Source organism: Sardina pilchardus, chromosome 20 (assembly GCF_963854185.1).
Source record: "Sardina pilchardus chromosome 20, fSarPil1.1, whole genome shotgun sequence".
Taxonomy (NCBI): domain Eukaryota; kingdom Metazoa; phylum Chordata; class Actinopteri; order Clupeiformes; family Clupeidae; genus Sardina; species Sardina pilchardus.
Genome location: NC_085013.1, coordinates 19,211,456 through 19,234,411, shown reverse-complemented (window position 1 = coordinate 19,234,411; position 22,956 = coordinate 19,211,456). Strand labels below are relative to the sequence as shown.

Genomic DNA, 22,956 nt, shown 5'->3' with positions numbered 1-22,956 from the left:
TTGGAACAGAGAGGAAAAACACTTACGACAGATAAAAACGTTATTTTTCCCTCTTTAAATAAACTTGGTGCTCCACCACCTCACACCATCAGCCAATTCTTTGCGTCGTGTCAATATTTGCGTAGGTCCCCACGTGTTGCTGTGGGAGGTTCTGTTGTTAATTAAGAGTGATATATTTAAAAACACACATGTGTGAGGCATTTGTGTGCCGTTTCTCTGGAGATCCTGTATGAGCACTCTTGCATGGGCTCTCACTGCACAATAAATGATGCTGACTGCGGGTGCAGATCACAGGAAGGAGTGTGTGTGTGTGTGTGTGTGTGTGTGTGTGTGTGTGTGTGTGTGTGTGTGTGTGTGTGTGTGTGTGTGTGTGTGTGTGTGTGTGTGTGTGTGTGTGTGTGTGTGTGTGTGTGTGTGTGTGTGTGTGTGTGTGTGTGTGTGTGTGTGTGTGTGTGTGTGTGTGTGGAGGGGCAGGAGAAAGGCTGCTGGTATCCAGAGCTCAGTGACACACACATTGACAGCTGTGGCAGAGGGCCGACAGCTAAGCCAACATGGTGAAATATAGATTGCTTGTCCAGCCTCCTCACTCAGTTCAAGGCATACCAGTCGTCCTGCACTTTTTTCCCTTGTTCCCCTCCGTGGAAAGTCGTGCTTTGGGAAGAGAAAACTGTTTTATCCCAACGTTTTGGAGTATCCCAGACAGACCAGCTCTGGACACAAACTGCTGAGTTTATTCCCCCCGTCTTGTTCAATAATTATTTTGTTTGAGCAGCATAATGTCAATGTATGTATGCTGCTTATGTCTGCACCTGTGCCAATACCTGAATTTCAGAAGAATGTGAAAGAGGATAGAACGTGAGGGCCCAAGATAGCTTAGCGTTCATCCCTCAAAATGCAGACACACAGGATCCTCCAAAGATCTGAGAGGGAGAAAGACCAGTCTCACCATTGAGGAGTACCATCACAATAAACCACCTGTGTGGGGGTGAAATCAATTTTATACAGGTGAGCAGATTATGCACAAAGCGTTTTGGGTTTTCAGGTGTTTTACCTGTTTACCTCATGCCTACAGGTAGTTTCATAAAGGAGAAATGATCCACGTGTGTGATGGTTATCTTGACATAAAAGATCACAAATTTGCACCTGTGCTTTATAGTTTGCAAGACACTGACAATGTGATGACAAGTAGAGAATAGACATTGAAAACAAGCCTACTATCAAGCTATTCGTGATTTATGGGTTTTGACACACACAACAGCTAATCAAACGCGGTGTTTCAGAACACCTGAGCTAAAAAAGAGATGAAAAAAGAAAGAAAGAAATGTTTGACAAATAGCCTGTCAGTAATTTGTTGTACGGTGTCTAGATCAGAGTGATAATGACTTCCGTCTTCCCTTTCATTTGTGTTTGCTTTTCTTCCAGTGATAATTGCACATACAATAATAGGAATCTAGTTGACTTGAAAACACTGGATGTGAAGAAAGACATGAGTAGGTTCTAAAAGATCTGTTTACCATGTAGCAGTAATAATAGCAGTGTGTAGTTTTGATAAGGACAAGTTGAAAAGTAAAAAATGTTATATATATTATTAGTTTTCTTTTCCTCTTGTTTTCTGTGCCCATGCACATTTTTATGCGAGACACCAACAAAATGTGTTATCAATAATGTAATTTAAAAATATTTTTCTCTTGATATTTTCCATCTCAGAGTGTATTTGACGGATGTATTTTTCAGAGAGAAAAAAAGTCTGTTTGATTTGTAGTCACTGGGACTTCCCAGACTGGAATTACAAATTCTCCCAAATGTCGACACAGGACAGTTGGGTTTTTAAAGAAGTCTGAGGTACATCTTTAGGACAAGAACATTTGCAATGGGGAAAACACCACACACAAATCCATTAGTCCCAATGCCAACATTTTTTTGTATCAGTCATTCACTGACAGTATAAATCATTCCAAAAAGGAAAAAAACACACACACAAAAAAACTGCTTAAAAAAAATAAATCAGACATAGCCTGTCCCATATGTATGGAATCATTGTCTATAAGTTAACTGTGTAGCCTATACTTCCCCCCTGCATCCCTGCTCCCCTCTCTAAATCACGGCCGCTCAGCCCTCAGGATTGTAATTCCTTCACCCACCTTGAGACTGTCACTGGGCTCTGCAGTAGACACTAGATGATTGTTTGTGGCACTGAGGTAATGTCTACACTGTAAAAAATACAACTTGCCTTTAGTACTGCCAAATAACTTTTCTGATTAAACAGAACTTAAATAATCAAATAGTGCAGTAAAACTCATTATAACAAGTTGTCTCAACTGATTTGGCAATTTCACTAAACAAACTTAAGAAACTGAGTTGACTCAACTTGTATAATTAAGTATCCAGTAAAACAGAAGTTTCCCAAAGTTCACTGAACTTCTTGGTCAAGTTGGCGCAAGCGCATTGTTTCCTAACGTTTCCTAACATATCCATTCATTATCAACCTGCGGCTGCAGTGTGTGTCACACATGATTTTTGATTCTACGACTTACGGCAGACCATAGATATATATAACGGCAGACAGAGACAGGATCAGAAGACAACGGCAGTCAAAGGTAAGTAGCCTAAGGCATTTCATTTTATGATAGTCACAACTTTGTGTTAAATCGATGTCATGCAACGTTCTTGGAAATGATGTCGATAAGCTAGCTAGCTAGGCTGCTAGCTAAACGTAGTGGCTAAATTCCTCAACTAGTGATATCAAGCCAATCCAATAGTATAATTGTCTGATTAGCTATTTTCCTGTATTGCTGAAAACATGTATGTTCCTAAAATATTCACCTTCATAGAAAGACCTTGTATGTATTGTTGGATGCCAGCGAGGATAGCTAGCTCAATGTGCTAAACTCCCGCCCAAAGTTTTTTTTTTTTTAGCAATGTCTTGCAAAAAATAAATGCAATGCCATTTTTAATGCAACATATGTCAATAGAATGTTTACATTGTTTTACAAACGCACGTAAAACAATGGCAACTTGTGGGAATAATGCCCCAAGTTCATCCAGCCCCAAAATGCTCGTTTGGTGTTCGGGGAGGCTATCTTAAAACCACCCCCCTCCTCCCCGCCTCGTGGTCAAGGGAGAGATGCTGTGTGAGATCTCTTTCCCTCTCTGTATCGCTCTCTTATTCTCTGCTGTATATCTCCCCATTCTCACGGTAAAAAAGTGCTTTTGGCCAAAAATCATATTAAAAGTTTGTTTGTTTATCAATATTAATTATTCAAATATATTATGTCTGGCTATGTATGGTAGAAGCTGTGTGTGTAGTATTAGTCTGCATTTACAATAGAGTCTGTATGATGTGTGTTTCCTGACAGGCTGAGTGTGATTGCTGATTGCTGATTGCTGCCATCCAGCTATGCTGACAAGGTGAATCTCTCACACACACATACACAATCACAGAGACTATCCATACATTATCCACTGAATGTATCAAACCAATTACAACTAGATCAGGGGTTCTCAACGTTTTGGTGAAGGCCAATTTAGGAAGCCAACATTGAACTGAGGGCCGCAGGGGGTAAATTTTATTCCATTTTATTCCATTCCATTTTGTCCATTTTATTTTTAACTCAACTGAAGGGCCAAAACATGACATATAGCCATAGATATAGATATGCTCATATCAATATCAGCCTACTTTTGTAGAGTTAATAATAGAATTAATAACATTACAGCCGTTAGAGACGGGAGACCAAAAATAAATAGGGGGTCAAAAGCAAAACGATTAGTCGACTAAAAAAATTGGCGTCGACTAATTTTCATAATCGATTAGTTCGATTATGTCGATTAATCGCGGCAGCACTATAGTAAACAAAACAAACCAAACCAGCCTGTGCTACACTAGCAAACAAAGCAAGCCCAGGTTCATTTCAAGGTGCAACAACAAACACCTCCCGCACAACCAATCAGAGTACCCCATCCGTCCAACACCCCGTCGCCGACGCTAGCCCCGACTGAGCAAGCTCAAACTCTCCTGACGAGATCCCGACGGGAAAAAAGTCTCTCGACCACCTCCGACGAACTGTTACACACCGAACCGATTTCTTCCCAACCCCATCCAACTCCAGACGTTCAACCGTCGGGTTGGTGTATCTCGTGCTTAAGGCTACTGTATGTTGCTGCTTGTTGACATCCTATTATCATGCAGCCTATGGTCACTAAACTTTGATTCTTTTTAATGTCGCAATCGGTTATCTCTGTTCAGCTGCACTTGTGGTTCAGCTGTGGGCATCCAATTAGCGGCAGGGACGAGCGGTGATGTTTACGTAGCCTAGTGAGGTGACAGCATAGTAAATTCCACGCAATGGCAAAGCACAGCGTTCGCTGCATACAAAAACTCAGTATAGGGCTTTTTCCAGCCCTGACTGTTGGCCTTTGCTAGCTTCATCAAACTTTGCAAACTCAGCTGTGTGATGTTGTTACAAGTAGGCTAGGCTATGTGCGAGTGCATTTGACTGGCATAAAATCAGCACATCTCAGACTGGTCAGTGGGTGGGGGTACGCGAGCCGAGTCAGGACGCAGAAGTTGGTACGTGGGGAGGGATGTTTGGGAACCACTGTCCTAGGAATAGTGAGTTCAACTTTTTTGTGTAGCAAAGTTTTATACATTGGCAATTCTATGGTCGCAGCCAACAAATGGACAAGTTATAGCCTCATCACTACGTAAATGTCCTCCAAGATGGTAAAAAAAAAGTCCACTGCGCTACAAACCTGTGAAACATAAAAAACTGTTCTACTCTTGTTTGTTGTTGCAGGCTCTTCTGTTGCTATGCAATGTAAGGAGTGTCCATTTTCTCACCCGGATGTAGAGACACTCCTTACCCATTACAGGCTTCATCACGGTCACCAGGGAAAAAGTTGGCCCTGCCTCTACCCCCAGTGTGTGTGTATCTTTAAGACTTCAGGTACTTTAAAATGTCATTTGGCACGGTACCATGCAAAAAACAAATCACCTCAAGTCGAAACTACATTCAGTTGTCAATATTGTGCGTTCCAATGTGTTTGTAGTGCAGTGGACTTTTTAAAACATCTTGGAGGACATTTACGTAGTGGTGAAGCTATAACTTGTCCATTTGTAGGCTGTGACCATAGAATTGGCAATGTACAAAACTTTGCGACACACAAAAGTAGGAAGCACAAACACTTTACAATTACGGAGCTGAAAAATGCAGTAGGTGCACCTGTTAATGATGAACTTGACCCTGAGCTCAATTGTTCTGAAGTTGATTTTGATGATGAGGATGAAGGGTCCCCTACCTGTGTAGTTCGACAGGTTTCAGAGACAGATTTGCTATTGTCTGAAGGTGCAGGTGTTCAAACTGTAGATGTAGTGCACAAACTGGCCTCTCTATTTCTGTCAATGCAGACACTCTTGCATGTTTCAAAAGATGCCATTCAGAAAATATCTGAAGAACTGCAAGACATAATGCAATTATCCAAGGCCCTTGCTGTCAACAAAATTCAAGATGTTTTGACCAAGCACAGTTTAGGCAGCCCAACTCTAGTTGAGGAAATTACTGATGTGCTGTTTGAAACAAATCCCCTCAGTCATGCCACATCAGAGCGGGGTAGTCTCTCAACCCAGTACAGACGTGACTTGTACTTTCAAGAGCACTTTTCAATTTTACAACCGATTGAGTATCTATATGAAAGAACCCAAAAGAATGCTTTTGTTTACGTTTCTCTGTATGATGCGCTTGTCCGTCTCTTGAGTAGTACAGACGTCATGGACAAAGTTGTCTTCAATCACCACTTGGCCCCGGGGCATCTGATATCTTTCCAAGATGGTGATTACTACAAAACCAATCCACTTCTCAGTGATGGAGACTTTCGGATTTCCTTAGGTCTGTACATTGATGAATTTGAGGTGTGCAACCCCCTTGGAACATCCAGAAAAATTCACAAAATTACTGCTGTTTACTGGGTTTTATTAAATCTGCCACCGCAGTATCGATCAAACCTTTGCTCCATTCAGCTTGCTGTACTAGGTAAGAGCGTTGACGTCCGAGCTTTTGGTTATGAGAAGCTTCTCAGCTGTTTAACCAAAGACGTACAGCGATTGGAGCAAACAGGAGTGTTTGTCCCAACTCTTAACCAACACGTAAGAGGGACTATTTTCTGTGTGTGTGCCGACAACCTTGGTGCGAACAGCTTAGCAGGGTTTCAGGAAAGTTTCAGTGCCAACAACTTTTGCAGATTTTGTTTGACTCCCAAGAGTGAAATAAAACACACAAGCGTAGGGGATTTTGAATTAAGAACGCCTGAAGGGCATGACACATTTGTGGAAGAACTGCAGAGTAGTAATGCCCAAAGTGTCTTTGGTGTGAAAGGGGAATGTGCACTGAGTAAGACTTTGTCTTACTTCCATCCCATCACAGGATTTCCTCCTGATGTGCTGCATGATTTATTCGAGGGCATTGTGCCATGTGAACTAGCTGTTTGTTTGGATGCTTTAATTGCAAAAGGGTTTATCACACTTGAGGAGTTGAATAGGTGTATCAATACCTTCCCATACAAACACTCAGACAAGGTTAACAAGCCAAAGGCCATCGCCAAATCTTGTTTTAAAAAGGGCACAATAGGTGGGAACGCACATGAGAATTGGGCACTCTTACGTTTGCTTCCCCTTATGATTGGGCACCGAATCCCTGAAAACGAACCGTCTTGGGAAATTCTCATGGATTTGAAGGTCATTGTTGAAATGGCTGTTAGCACATCATTTTCTAATGATACCTTGAGCTACATGGGCAGTCTGATAAATGGCCATAGACACCTGCTCATGGAAACGTTCCCTGACTTTCCTTTTCGCCCCAAGCATCATTTTGTGGATCATTATCCACATTTGATTCAGTGTTTTGGGCCACTTGTGTCATTGTGGACTATGCGTTTTGAGGCCAAGCATAGCTATTTTAAGAAAATAGTGCATGACACCCACAATTTCAAAAATGTCCTGCTCACTCTTGCAACGAAGCATCAAGAAATGGTGGCATACTGTCTTGATCGTGATGGCTTTCTCAAACAGTCAGTTTACATTCAGAGTGCTGAACCTCTTTCAAGCTGCTTTTTGGAAGCACCCCTAAGGTCTGCAGTTGAACAGAAGTACCCAGATACAAACTTGGTCTCTATCTCCAGTGATGTCTGTTTGCATGGAATCAGGTATACGTCAGGAATGATTCTCTCTGCAGGATATTGTAGTGGCTTGCCTGAATTCTACAAGATATTACATTGTGTAGTGGTTCATAAGGAGGTTTCATATCTTTGCAAGAAAGTCTCATCTTTGTACTCTGAACATTTGAGGTCCTACACCATTGAAGAGAGTAGTTGTGCAGACGTTTCTGTTCTTGACTCTTCCATGTTAAATGACTGCCAACCATTAGCTGCATACAAAGTTGGAGGTTGTGTTCTGGTAACACCAAAGTCATTTTTAATGCATTAATGGTAAATAGTGAGTGAATAGGCTGTGACGTAAACGTAGACGTAATAGCAATGTTGCATGTAGGCCTGCAGGTGACATGGCTGAGAGATATATTGCGATATAATTTAAATCATATTGATCGGTATTGATAACTACTGATAGTTTTAATAACTTTTAATAAGCATGGCAAATTTAAACCTTGGACATCACATGATATAACCATAAGTTATTGTTTTATTACCCAGTGTGACAGTCACTGTAAATAGTTCTTTATTACAATATAGTATAAACATGAATGTCAACTTGATGAATATTAAATGAGAATTGTAATGCCTTATGATATCCAATGTAAACTTATACATTTATTATAAATCAAAATAGACTGTAGAGAAACCGCCAACGTCTACACAGCCCCACAACTGAATGTCCTCACACAATACATACAGTAACAACAAAGTATATTGCTATAAACATATTGGAACACAATTAAATGACTGTTTGTTTGTTTATTACAGCACATAATGCTTTTGCGAGTGTGCATTTCTCCGACCAACATCAGGCGGGTCACGCTTCCCAATTGCCCTGAGTCCCTGGAACACTTGAAGGACTTGCTCAGAGAACAGCTGGCATTGACAGATGGCTTTTCCCTTCAATTTGAAGATCCGGACTTCGACAATTCACTATGTAATTTGCATAATATTGATGAGTTGCCGGCAGAGAAAGTGGTCCTTAAAGTTGTGTGGGATGCACAGCCACTTGCAAATGAGCAAACCCACACAAGCTCTATTGGCGCAGCAAATTGCCTTGGAGACTCCTCCTTGAGCTCTCCAGTTGGACACAATGTCCTGAACAATGCCACTAATTTGCCCTCCTCCTTTGAAATTCCCAAATTTTCCTTGGATGTCGAACTTCGTCTGAGAAGAGCCAATGACGATTTTCTCAAGACCAATAAGCGTCTTCAACCCCCCAGAGACATAAAGTCAGAAATATTGAACAAAATTGTGGAAGCAATCTTTGAGGAAACATGCTACCCACAACAATCAGATCTACGTGCTGTTGCTGCTGCTCTTGTAGAAAAATTTCCATGCCTTTTAGAGGATGGACCAGGCACAGGTTGGGGTGGTTGGTGTCAAAGTCTTTACTTTAAAGTGGGGAACTACCGCAATAAGTTAAGACAAGCCGGTCATCCTGAAACCAGTGTTAACAAAAAAAGAAATGGTGAAGATGGGGAGGAAAGGTTTCGCCTGAAGAAACCCAAAAGGGCAGAAAAAAACTTCGTCCCAGCCCACCCAAATGGACTAACAGCTGAAGGTGCAGAGAATGAACGATTGCATATGATTGAGGAAACAGCTAAAAAGAAGTTCGACACCCCCCTCATCCGACAACTCATGCAGTCCACTTTTTCTTTGCGCCGAAGAGAAGTTGTGGAGGTTCAACCTCTTGTCTCTGAACTTAGACAGAGGTGGCCAGCACTATTTCAATCACATGAGGCAAGTACCTATCTATAGTATTTATAGTGTTTATCTGTCTGTTTGTTTCTGTTATGTTACAGTGTACCTTCCAAGGCACACCTCCCCCAACATTTGAAAGCTTGGACTCCATACATGTACATGTACAATCTGTATAGTGCTTTGCATTGTCAGATTTATCTTACTATGTTTCAATTATTTGATATAAAAATGCTCCCATCCCCCTCCTCTGCCTTTGGTGCCTCCCTACCATTGCAGTTTGCATCCTTTTCAATAAGTAGATGCAAGATATTGGGTACTGACATATTCACAAGAATCCATAGAAATTGTATTATGTTGTTTTATCCAATATTAGTCATGCAAATGGACACGCTGAGGTTTCTTGAAGACTATTTGGATTGTATGTCAGGTGTTCTGATATAGAATGACTACACAAAATATGGAATAATTACACAAAAGTATCTAATTTTGCATTTACTTTGTTGGTTTAATGGTTGTACATAAGATACACTATACATCTGCATAACTAATATGGGATAAAATAACATGAAGATTCAATGGATTCTATGGATTCTTGTGAATATTTCAGTATCAGTGCATCTACTTTTTGTACTGCAGCCAGAGGTCAGGGTAGCACCAAAGGGGGAGGAGGGCATTTTTAAATAAAATAATGTGGAGGCAAGTTGAAGTTTTCACCTTCAGTTAACTTTCCTATTTAGGCTAGTTTTAGATTCCAGTCCGATATTCTGTTATTTAAGCTATATTTTAAGAGACTGTCACTCTGTTTTAACAGATTTGCCTGGAGTTCCTACGTATCACCAATGTCAACCTCCTCAGCAAATTCGAAGCATCATTAGACAAATACACCCCAGCCTTGCTCCAGCTCTACCGAAGCAAGAAAGATTTGATGGCATCAGGAATGGAGGCAATCCTTGCTCCTCTTGATAAACAGGTTATTTCCATGTAGTATTCAAACTTGAAGAAATAAGTGTCTTACATTCATTAGTGTATGTTTCTCGATAGGTTTGACAACATAATGGTCAGAAAACTGTCAAGGAAAATAGAGATTTTTAGTGATGGTTTCTGTTAGCGCCGCCATGTTTTATGAAGCATAATGATGACTTTGTGATGCTTCAGGATCAAATGAAGTTATGATGGGAAATTGTGTCCAACATTGCTATTCTTTATCCCCATGTATATGTGCAGGTGGAAGACATCACAGCATTAAGGAAAACCGTAGCGATGGAAGGGCTTCCTGTTTTCCTCAAGGAGGAGTACTCCTGCCTCTTCAGGAAATGCATGGTATTTCACCAAATTAAATTGTTTTTGGGGATGTTTGACCTGTATTAGTCAACTTCCACTATCATGGCTAGTCTATACCTGCTGGGGTGTTACACCATTGCATGTGCTGAGACAAAAATCGTTCACCTCCTTTCCCAACTCAAGGGGAATTATTTGAATAGTCCCGCTGTCAATGTACCAACTTTTTTGACAGACCTTGAACAACAAATAATTCTTTGGTGCTGTTACATTACCTGGTAACTTTTTACATATTGTTAAGTGACATGTTGTGCGAGATTTGTGTCTTTCTACATAGAGCTGATTAGTGGATTTAAATTACTCTAATGAAGATGTGCCTACACATCAAACCGTTAGTCAATGAGCTTCTCATTACATTTTCTGTCCTGGCCTATTTTTTTTGCAAATTTAGTGATATATTTCTGTGCTTTTCCACCAAGGACACCGATGCTGAAGAGGACTACACGAGAGACATGAAGATGGGCATATTGACAGTCATGGAAGATGACCTCTGCTTGAGTCCCCCGAACACCATCACCAACATTGCCGTCGTGCTTGAGGAGACCGTTGTTCTTCAGGACATTAAGGACATTCCATCGGCACTCGCCTACCTTTTCGGACTTCTGTATGCTATTAATATGGTATACCCAAAAGAACTCAAATACACATTCGAGGTTTTTCAAAAGATATTTCTTGGCCTTGATCCTTGCAATTGTTCAGCCAGAGCACAGTCTTTCAAAAGAAAACTGCATGCTCTTTTAGACTAGGCTTCTCACTCACTCCCTCACTCACTCTCTCATACACTCACTCACACACTCACACACACACAATCACACACACACTCACACACTCACTCACACACACACACACACACACACACACACACACACACACACACACACGCTTGTTTGTTTTGTCCTGCATCGGATGTCAGTGCCCTCTGGAAGCTGAGTGGAAGTCGCAGTGGGCATCCATCCGGTAATCAAGCTCATCAGTCTTATGATCTCTGTCACCAGTAATGGGAGCGCAGGAGGAGGTGAAGTATATGGACGCTTGTTAGCGCGGCTTTAAGCTAAGCTGTCTTACGGATAGATGTCGGCGTTCTGCTCTAATTAGGCTGTTTTGTTGGTGCCGTCCTTCTCGTTGGCTCGATACACGAGAGCTTGAGAGCAGACATGGAGCGGATGCAGGTGGGGGGGGGGGGGGGGTCACTCACTCACTCACATACTTTTGTTAATTGTTGGGGGGGTTTTTTGGAGGGGGGGGGGGCACACTATGTGGTTGAACATTGTTTTATGTGTTTGTTTTATTTCAAGGACCACTGTTAATATATATTTGTTCTTGCACCCCTACCCCTATCTTGGGTCCCATTTTCTCTACTCTCTCTCTCACACACACACACACACACACACACACACACACACACACACACACACACACACACACACACACAGTTTATACACTTCACTACAGTTCATCAGACATGCAACACGAGAGAGGTGTTGGAGTGGTGGATTTCAAGATCAGTGAAGGGTCCTTGAAGGAACTATTGTTCAAAAATGTGATGATGCTTTATGTAGCCAAAGCCAGAACTGTTACCAGTTACTGTTACTTGATTCCTATTCATTCCTTCACACAGTTGTAAACACCCACACTCACAGGACCTGATGCCTGCGAAATGGTCCACTCACTGACAGTGAGTTGAATGTATGGTTTTTAGACATTTAAACATTCTCCAGCACCACAACGAGCATCCCAGCGGTTTATCATGACAATGTTGCTTTTTGTCTTGCCCAGTTCCATATTAATGTTGCCTGTTTTAATGATGCTAAAGACAAAATAATACATGCCTGCTATTATATATCTGTTAGCTGCTTAATGTTTTTGGTTTCATTAGTCCTGCTCCTAGGCTTGTATTTAAGGCAAGAGTGTGGTTCTTAAATTCACTTTTGTTAAGTACGAAATCAATCTCAAAGTGCCTACACTTCTATCCAACGCGTGCACATACACTCAAACAGTCATGCACGCTTCCATATTATACATACAAACAAGGACATGCACATGGATGGACACCTGTCGATGGACACGCACGAACATTGGTTTATTTTTGGAAAATAAAAAACATTGTTTGATCAATTTGGATTGTTGACTTGTTATTTATTTATTTAGACTTGTTTTTGGTTAGAGTCAATATATTAGTTGGCATTATTAGATACAGTAATTCAAGTTGGTAGCATTTGTTGATTTAACTTGAAATGTTGAGTTCACTATCAAGTTGAAATTACTCAAAAAAGCTAGTGAAATGTGTTGACTTGTTTTTTTAAGTTGGAAGCACTTGATACAACTTGAATTTTTGAGTTGTTGACCTACTGTAAGTCCACCTTACTTACAATACTGAGTTGGCATTACTAGTTATTTCAAGTTGCCAACCTACTGTTAGCCCACCTTACTTACAATACTGAGTTGGCATTACTAGATATTTCAAGTTGCCAACCTACTGTTAGCCCACCTTACTTACAATACTGAGTTGGCATTACTAGATATTTCAAGTTAAAAGCACTTGATTCAACTTGAATTTTTGAGTTGCCAACCTACTGTACGTCCACCTTACTTACAATACTAAGTTGGCATTACTAGATATTTCAAGTTAGGAGCATTAGTTGATTCAACTTGACATTTTGAGTTATTCACTATCAAGTTGAAATTACTCAAAAAAGCTAGTGAAATGTGTTGACTTGTTTTTTTAAGTAAACTCAGAGAGTTTTTTTTTACAGTGTAGCATCCACGTCCACTCTATAATTGGATGAGATCTTCTGTCATGACTAGAGACATAGAGGGGACACAGCTCGCATTACATTACTTTTTAATTGCATGTTGGATTTCGGACCATCCGTAGCCTAACATTGCGCAGGGTTTCACCCTGTATCCTCAGATGCCTAAATGTTAACTTCAAAATAGACAATACAGTTATTTGTAATAGGCTATAGAAAATGAAATGCATTTAATGAAATACTAGAGAGATACATTTGCTGTAGATACCAGCATTTCCTTCTGCTCTCAATACTTTTAGCCAGCATGATATTCAGTCAGAAGTGTGAGGATGAAAATGCTAAGCTTATTCAGATGTCATTTGCGTGCGTTAAGAAGCCCAAAGCAGCATGTCTGCCAGGCTCACCCACACTTGCGCACGGTACTCTTTGAATGTGGTCAGAGAGGGCGCACACATCCTCCCATCCTGATATCTAGGACATAAAGCGGATATCACCTCGTCAGCCAGTTCCAACACCATTTAAGATGATATCCTGCAGATATGACAGACTTCCCTTTGTTTTGTTATTGGGTCTGTCAAGTCCCTGTGGTCAGCTTTGTAAAAATAATTTTTCAATATGATGTCTAACATTACCGTGTGTCACAAAACATCCCTATGTACTCCCGAATGATTGATTTCAGAAAGCTTCAATGGCGTAGTCATTTGGAAAGCAAATGTGAAAAAAGGGGGCTTTGTGTGAAGTGTGATACGATCAAATCTGCTGTACTACAGCATAAATTACAATCTAAAGTGAAACATAAGGACATGAAAAACACCATTGACGGTGCAGGAGTTGTAGTGTGACTAACCCCTCACCTGATACAGACATCATTCATTCAAGCCCTGTGTGCACACCACAGCCTCTATGTGGCCAGCCCGAGTGTGCAGCCTTACTATATTTCACACCGTCATGAGTAATATCACAAAGTGTGATTGCTGCTACAATGAAAGGACCACAGTGCATTGTTTTACAAATGTCTTATCTCAGAATCTATCCCAGTAAACAGCGCAATGTTATGACTTTGATGAACCTTTCACCCTCTCTCTCCCTCTCCCCCTCTCTCTCTCTCTCTCACACAAACACACACACTCTCACACTTACATACACACATACACGGATGTGTTCATGTGCACCCAAATGTGATTAATCTTAGTTTCTGTGAGATTGCTTTGAAGTGTGTTTATCTGATGGAAGGTGCATAACTTCCTCCAAAAAGCTCACTTAGGATAGCAAAGTGAAAAAGCACATCACGCCTTTGTCATAAGCCCACCCATGCGGACATTTACTTCAAAAATCCCAGTATATTATTCAAAGAAATTGAACAAAAACATGTATTATTGTTTTATGCATCCTTTCTCTTGAAACATGTATCACCAGCAAAGACATACATCACTGAAAATATTAACAATAGTTTTGTTTCACTCCCATCTGATATTGTCTTATAAACATGCTTGTATGTCCACACTATAGTCAGGCATGAATTGTATCATACTGTAATACAGGTTACATATTGTGATATCAAACAAGCAGTACTCCTTATATGAATGGACCAGACACTCTTGGTGGTTGTTTTGTGTTTTATTCTATCAATGGTGGTGCCATTAGTAACTAAATAATTCACAAAATTATTCACAGAAGTAGTAAACAATGACTTATTCAGTGAAGACAGAAAAGTGTATAAAATAGAGGAGGGCTATGCCGATTCCAGGTGGTTGCTTCTCATTTGGCCTGGTACACAGAGGGCACCTTTAATCCTTCGGCCTGTCCACTGTTATTCACTCACTACAGCTCATCAGATGGAATGCATTCTCAAGGTTCAGCCAAGGAACTGTTATCAGCTAAGAGCTAATGGATCAATCCATGTCTTGTCAGTGCTCTTACCGTTCAGCTCTGGAATGCGCCTGATGAAAACAATGATTCTGTTCTGCAACCAAATAACAGAGAACTACTCTTGTCTGCAATACTGGATTACAAGATTTGACACTCTTATTAAAGGGATTGTGCTCGCAGATCTTTAGGGCCATATTCAGCTGCCCAATGATTCAGTAAAACCAGACGCCAATTGCCTTTTAATTTATGCAGACCAAATACAGAATTTAAGACATATACAATATTAACAGTAATTGTGGCGCACAACTTAAACCTCGTCTAGCCACGTTTGGATAGTTTGCGCAGGCGCATCGCCATCCATCACACTGGGGTGCCCCTTATCTATTACTTTTTTTAGGCATGTTGTTAGTCTCGGCCAATCAGGGCTAATCTAGCAATTGGCACCTTGTTATCAATAGTCCTGGCACGACCTTTGAATCTAAAGATAGAAACGAGGTAAAGGACGGAGGATACAGACAGACCTGACCATTGTGCGATATGACTGGCGCATCTTTTACCTTGATCTTTTTAATCAGCATTTGGAATGTGTCTGCTTTTAACATGAGCGAAAATCCAGAGTTTCAAGAACAGTTAATTTTAAAGACGCTGGGCCTGACTAGTCGACCTAGACCGTCCGCGCATGGCACAGTTCCTTCCCTGCTTTGGAAGATTTTCAAAAAGGCCCATGCAAAGGATAAAACCGTATCCACAAATGATCCGTGTATGGTTTCAGAATTTGGTGTCCGTGGCAACATAGTGCGATATGTCCAAGATCAAGGTAAGTTGATGGACATGATTAGACTGATACATGATCAGTGCCATATTGCGCTACTTCGTGAGGGGGAAGAGGGGGTGTTCTAACATGTTGTCATATTTTTTTTTTAAGCTAAGCGCTCTATATTTGAATGGACTAACTGGTAGGCCTATGATCTGTTTACCTAACAGGTAGAATTATCCCGGGATCGAACAGCCATTGCCCCAAATGTGTGGAGAAGCATCTGTTTTTCAACATGTCCGTGCTCGAGAAAATTGAGCAACTCTCATTGGCACAGCTGGAAATTAAGTTCAAGCAAGATTTCTCTCGCGTGTCACAGGACGTCGGTCAGCAAGCCTTTAGCATGTCGCTTTTCAAAGTTCTGAAGACCACACTTAAAGGTGTGAATCACGGCTCCACTCGAAAGCTGCTCTTTTCTCAATCAGTGCAACTCCTCTCAGGATCTGTACGCTTTAATTTAACAGACATAGCCGAGTCCTGGAGAAAACCCATTAAAAACTATGGCATGATTCTCATATTGCACCCAAGCCAGCTTACCAACACTTTAGACCCACTTTATTTTGACAATGTAATTTCCCATCAGTTTGTCAATATAGTTCCACAATTCTACACGTCGCTGGTAGTCGTGTCTTTGAATCCGCTCCACTGCAGATCGAGGAGAAAGAGAAGTGCTTATTATCTACCGGTTACGCCCAGCAACGTCTGCAAACCGAGACGGCTGTATATCGACTTCAAGGATGTTGGATGGCAAGACTGGATCATTGCGCCCCAGGGATATATGGCTAATTATTGTCATGGAGAGTGTCCATTCCCTTTGAGCGAAAGTCTTAATGGGACCAACCACGCCATCTTGCAGACTTTAGTTCATTCCTTTGACCCAAAGGGTACTCCCCAGCCCTGCTGTGTTCCAATTAAGTTATCCCCCATCTCCATGTTGTACTATGACAACAATGACAATGTCGTCCTGAGGCATTATGAGGACATGGTTGTGGATGAATGTGGCTGCAGATGAGTTGCAGATGAAACGCTGTTCACATTGTAGTATTTGTGTTGTGTTAACCTGATTTCAGTCAGCTTCGTAATTAGTCTGCCAGAGCGGTCTCATTCTAAATTCTATTGACTACTACTACTTCTTTTTTTTTTTTTGCTTTGCATCCATTTTCACCACATGGATTTTTATGTACGTTATAGCATTCATGAATAAAGCCTTTCCATTGATATCCCGCAAGTAAAGCTCTTCCCAAAGAGTAGTCTATACTTCTCTCCACGTGTTGGCGCACTGTACCCAAATATGAACTTTTGAATTAAAGCCTGAAGTTTTTCTTGAAAATAGGTAGGTTATACCTTATTTAAAATATAATTATATATTCTATTACGCAGGGAGAATAATCAATTCTACATTATGTGTTCCTATCTAGTTTGTTTATGCATTTGTGATGTGCGTCATGGTCGTAAACGTAAAAAAAAAAAAAAGTCTTACAGTTGTCTCCTATCTTCTGCTATGTACGATGAGGGAATGGTCACTGCATATTCAAAGTATGGAAATATTAAACGCGGTGGCACGAACAGTCTTCCCGCTGGTGATGAATCGCAGTGTTTTTGCCCGTGACATCACAGCCACAAAAGACCAGACACGGCCTCAATCAAGTGCTGCGCTCACAGGACACGCATCTGAGTTCGTGCCGTGACCGTGGAGAGAGAGCAACGCATTCCGAGAAGAGTTTGGAGCGGATCACTGCTTCATTTGCTTGACTCAAAGTCACTGGTACATTTGCCGACGTAACAGTTGAAGACGCAGTCTGAACTTGGACTTAAAACATGTTTTCTCATTTATTTTAAACGAGTGCGACTGTTTTAGAATGTGTAAAAAGAGGCGGGCGGTTCTGTGGAAGCTTTCTGTTTTCAGCAAAACGGCTTGAAGAAATGCTCTGTGACATGGAAAGCAACTCTGTAACTGATTGAAAAAGTCGAAGAAGCATTTCGACAAAACTGAGCGTAGACATTTCTTTGGAACCTGCTCGACTGTCATGGGGAGGATCGGTACGCGCCACCGTTTGTAGTGCCTCTGACATGGAACTTGAGTTTTGCGTGGACTTCATCTTGTGAACTTGCACTTGTAAAGACAACACCTACCCAAAAGGTTGCTCCGAGCACCGGACTGCAGTTTTACATGCGCATAGTGGATGTATGACACTTGTTACTTCCAGTTCCGGAGGTTGTCAATGGATCCGTCAGTGCTTTATTTGATCGATTGTAAGAGCTTGACAGTTTCCAATGCGTTTTAAAGCCCCATTATTTTTTTTTAATCTTGAACAATGTATATTCAGAGACGTGTTAACCTATTTTTTTATAATCTTGAACTCTCAACTGATTACATCAGAACTCCTATCTAATGAATTTTGACTGGATATGGTAAAGAATTTGGAGTTAATGCAGGCTGCTGTAACAAATAGACAGATCTCAGTTGCACTCATACTAGGCTTGTAAAGCGCTAACCCCTCCACCCGCCTCTTAATTATAGACCAGCTTTAATATGATATATTTTGCGCCATGGACTGTGGGCAGTTATTGCGTTTTAGAGAGCCTAATCGGCATGCGTAAATTGAATTTGAGCCCAAGGTGCAACGTGCTTTGTGATTGAGGAGAAAATACTGGCAGAAAACTTAGGCCTATACTCTTGTAAGTTACACTAATTGCATGTATCATGGCAACTTCATATTGGAACCCATTAATATTTCCATCGCCGTATCCGCTGTGACAGCAGCGATTCAGTATTGACAAGTTGTCATTTATTAGACGAGAGTGATCATGGTCTTCGTTGTCCGTGCTGTTATGGTGCTGCTGCTCGGTCAGGTGTTTGTCGGAGATTGCACCGGACTTATTCCCGAGGTTGGCCGACGGAAGTACAGCGAGTCTGGAAGGCAAAACCCACCACAAGACGTCTTAAATACATTTGAACTTCGCCTACTCAACATGTTTGGGCTGAAACGTAGACCGAATCCAAGCAAGTTGGCGGTCATTCCTCAGTATATGGTGGATCTGTACAACATACACTCTGCAACTTCAGAGAAAAGCCTCGGGAGACATAAAGGGTCATTGGCAAGGAATTCTGAAAAGCCTGCCAGTCGGGCGAACACGATTAGAAGCTTTCATCACGATGGTAAGGAAAATGAAATATACAAAGTGTCGTTTCTTGTTACACACACACACACACACACACACACACACACACACACACACACACACACACACACACACTCCCCTCTCTTTTCGGGTTGTCCCCCCTCTGTCCTTATTACTTTGTCTGTGTAGGGATTTGAGCTATCATCTTGTAAACTGCCTTAGTATAGTATCATTAAAGAAGATAAAAAAAACAGCAACAATTAAGTTGAAGCAGAGTAGTCTGGTGTGTTGCAAAATTATTATGGAGTGATTTTAACTCCAACCAATCTCATTGATATGCAAGTATTAGTTCAGTTTGCCTGGGATATACTCTCATTTCAAACCATTTAGTTTTAAGCTGTAACTCATTTTGGTCCATTTAACAGTTGGAAATGTGGCAACAAAACACAGAGGTGAAAAGAGATGTCTCCCTTTAATGTGCTACGTAAGGAGCCTTGAATCACTTAAACTATGTGCTTCTAATGACATACACAAGTTCAAACTTGTTCCGAGAACAATTACTTCGTAAAGCCATGTGTTTCAAACGTATGAATACCACTGAAGTGCATAGTCTTGTTTTAGAATTATTTCAGTGATTCTTTCACTACAACTGCAAAGCCACAGGTTTTCAACATTTCTGGATGCCTTCCAGGTAACTAGAGAGAAGGCCAAGAACATGAGTTCTGATATGCCTGTGTTGACCCCGACGTTTTCACTTTAGGTTTCCCACACATTTTCATTTACAACTTTTCAGAAGTTTTTCATGACTTTTCAAGGACTCCTATGGCCAATCACAACCAAAGTACACACAACTGTATACATTACTACACAAGTTAAGCACCTTTCCTGTTGCTTATTTTACCAGCTATTGAAGTGGAAATTGTGTCATACAGCAGAGATCCAGAATCAAAACATTATTATCGAAGGAATTCAATCAAATACAGTTTTATTTGACATACATATCACAAAATCGAATAGCATGATTATTCAAAAACCTCCAATTAATTTATGACATTTCATAACTTTACTAAGCCTGGAAAAGGGATTTTTAAAATGTCAGGACTTTTCCAGTATTTCCATTACCAAGGAATGGGAATAGTAATTCCTTACAACTGGCCATATGCACCTAAACTCTAATCTTGATAAACACATGCATTTGGACGATCTGCCTGTCATTAACTGAAAAGTGTGAGAAATGGTGAATCATCTCCATAAAATATAGAGAAATTCAGAGAAAAATTAACGCATTGATGGGCAGACCGCGGCTTCTATGTCTCCAGACCTCATTCCCCCAGTATTTGTTGCTCGTGACAATGTGGAAGGTCGTATGTGGACGCAGAATGGTTAAAATAAAGAGAGAAAGGGTTGTCTGGCAGGGGAATCTCTGTGTGGTTGGAAATGGGCATGATCCCATCAAAGACTGCAAACAAAAAATAGCTGTTTGGCATGCTGTGGTGAGGACTTGGCCTGCCACCAAGGAGCACTGGTTAAGCCTAAGTTTGCCTCTCTATGTACCTCCTTCTGGGTTTAAACATTAGCTTGAACCATGCCACTTGAGGAGTCATTTTCGGAGCACCAAAAATATCATCGTTTTGAGAGCGAATATGCGCTAATTGCGAGTAATTGTGGTGAAGCAGCGGCTATGAAAAGCCTCGCTGAGTGAGAAGGGAGACGGTTGCCTGATGTGTTTGTTTCTCTGCCCCACACACACAGAGGCGTCAGAAGAGCTCAGCAGTCTCGGCGGGAAGACCACGCAGCGCTTCTTCTTCAACCTGACCTCCGTCCCGGGGGAGGAGCTAGTGACCTCCGCGGAGCTCCGTATCTACAGGGAGCAAGTGATGGGGGCCGTCGCTAGCAGCCTCGCTAGCAACAGCAGCAGCAGCAGCAGGAACAGCACCGGCGGCTACCACCGCATCAACATCCACGAGGTCCTCAAACCCGCCGTGCCCCTCACCGAGCCCATCACGAGGCTCCTGGACACCAGGCTGGTGCAGCACGCGCTCAGCAAGTGGGAGAGCTTCGACGTGAGTCCGGCGGTCATCCGCTGGGCCACCGCTGGGCCACACGCCAACCACGGCTTCATGGTGGAGGTGGTCCACCTGGACAGTGCGGAGGAGGAGGAGGAGGAGGAGAGCGGCGGCGGCGGCGCGCGGAGACACGTGAGGGTCAGCCGGTCACTGCACCAGGACGAGGACTCGTGGCCGCAGATGAGGCCGCTGCTGGTGACCTTCAGCCACGACGGCAAGGGACAGGTGCTGCACACGCGGGAGAAGAGGCAGGTGCGCAGCAACAAGCAGAGGAAGAAGCACAAAGCCAGCTGCAGGAGGCACTCCCTCTACGTGGACTTCAGCGACGTGGGCTGGAACGACTGGATCGTGGCGCCGCCAGGGTACCATGCCTTCTACTGCCAGGGGGAGTGTCCCTTTCCAATGGCAGACCACCTCAATTCTACCAATCATGCCATCGTCCAGACTTTGGTGAACTCCGTAAACACAAACATTCCGAGGGCATGCTGTGTGCCCACAGACCTCAGTCCGATCTCCCTGCTGTACCTGGACGAGCACGAGAAAGTGATCTTGAAAAACTACCAAGACATGGTGGTTGAAGGCTGTGGGTGTCGTTGAAATTCAGATAAGAAAAAAAAAGAAAGGAAAATACTTTTTTGCAAGGACACTTTATTTCCCAATGAAATCTTTATTTATAAGAAAGTAAAACACATATTTTGGAAAAAAGGTATATAAGAGTATATTTATGTCTACTATTAAGTTGGGAAAATAAATATTTTAATCAGAGTTCAAATAATGTATTTCTGATGTACATTTTAAAATAGTACAATTCCGCACATGAAGTATCATGCTCAGACTCTTATTTTGTATTTATTTCCTACATAACCACTTTTTAGTGAATAGCTTATATCTATTTATGTATAATCAAGTGGAAAATATATAGATGTGTACAATATTCAACTTACCATAGATGTGTTTCCTTTAAACATTTGATTGGTGAAAATAAAGTCTGCTCTGGTATTGTACAGAGTATGGCAAGCCCTTTACACGCTGAAGCAAAAGCCCTATCATCATGACATTCTGAAGCACTGCCATAAACATCAGTGCTTTCTGCTATCAGCGCTAGTGTAGTCAAGTTAAGCTCTTTAATGTGTAGTTGTGGGATTTGCCTTTTTTAATTTGTCATTCAGTAAACATACTATCAGTGCTGCCCTGGTAACATAGTGGAACAGACTTCAGACACGGCACAGACTATATGCACAACTAAGGACATACCTGTGCACTGCAGTATTGAAGAGGTGGGATATCATGGGGTTTCTAAGCAGATGTTAATGTGAATGCACTTAATTGTCTTAAAAAAACAAAACAATGTGACAGGTAGTTGACACTGAACGCTCAGGAAATGTGCTGGTATGTGAGCTTTCTTACACAATTTGAGCCTATGGAGTCTACTTAATCAATTCTTGTCTTGGAGACCATGATTATTGCATGTCCTATCTATACCTATGCCTTCCTGACTCGCTTTAGGCTTGTTTTTTTACCATCCCGTACACATAGGTTTGCTTTTTGGAATCCCATGGATATAATGAAATGTAGTTCTATATCGGTACCTCCTTTATGTAACAGCATTGTCACTAAAGTATGCTGGCGACGGAGCTCAGTTCCCTGTTAACGGTTAAAAACATGTCAACGTTTATCAAGAATACCGAATGAGAGATGCTGCTAGACAAAAACATCTTTTAGCCTTTAAAGGATGCTAGTCCATTTGTGGAACATGTTGATAACTCCAATTGAATGCTATAGCTGGGTCCTGATGTTCTATTACTTGAACTCAAATGTCAAGAGCTTTGAGGGGAAAAACACATCAATAAACTGCTTTTGTCAAGAGGACTCCGACTTCCAGGGGGGTGTGTGGGGTGGTCTGCTGTTTGACCACGTTTGAACGGGGCTTCTAATGTGTGAAACGAAAACGACATTTCTGTAAGTGCTCTCTTCTGAGTGTGCGGAGAGGTCAGTATTGCCTTCCCATACACTCCTCTGTCAATGAGTAATGAGTGACAACGTTATATACTCCTGTACAGATAACTCGTCCAAAGGGTGTTAAAGCATG

The 22,956-nt window shown here is 41.6% G+C and overlaps 2 protein-coding genes across 2 annotated transcripts; both read left to right on the top strand.

The window, feature by feature from the left end:
• The first annotated feature begins 15,358 nt into the window (after window positions 1-15,358).
• Window positions 15,359-16,898, top strand: gdf3 (growth differentiation factor 3). The gene is made up of 2 exons (XM_062522783.1): window positions 15,359-15,681; window positions 15,849-16,898. Exons 1-2 carry the CDS (start codon window positions 15,402-15,404, stop codon window positions 16,688-16,690), a joined length of 1,122 nt encoding a protein of 373 aa, XP_062378767.1. The 5' UTR covers window positions 15,359-15,401; the 3' UTR covers window positions 16,691-16,898.
• A 239-nt stretch (window positions 16,899-17,137) lies between these two features.
• bmp2a (bone morphogenetic protein 2a) lies at window positions 17,138-22,733 on the top strand. The gene is made up of 2 exons (XM_062522782.1): window positions 17,138-18,838; window positions 20,554-22,733. Exons 1-2 carry the CDS (start codon window positions 18,487-18,489, stop codon window positions 21,462-21,464), a joined length of 1,263 nt encoding a protein of 420 aa, XP_062378766.1. The 5' UTR covers window positions 17,138-18,486; the 3' UTR covers window positions 21,465-22,733.
• Window positions 22,734-22,956: the final 223 nt, after the last annotated feature.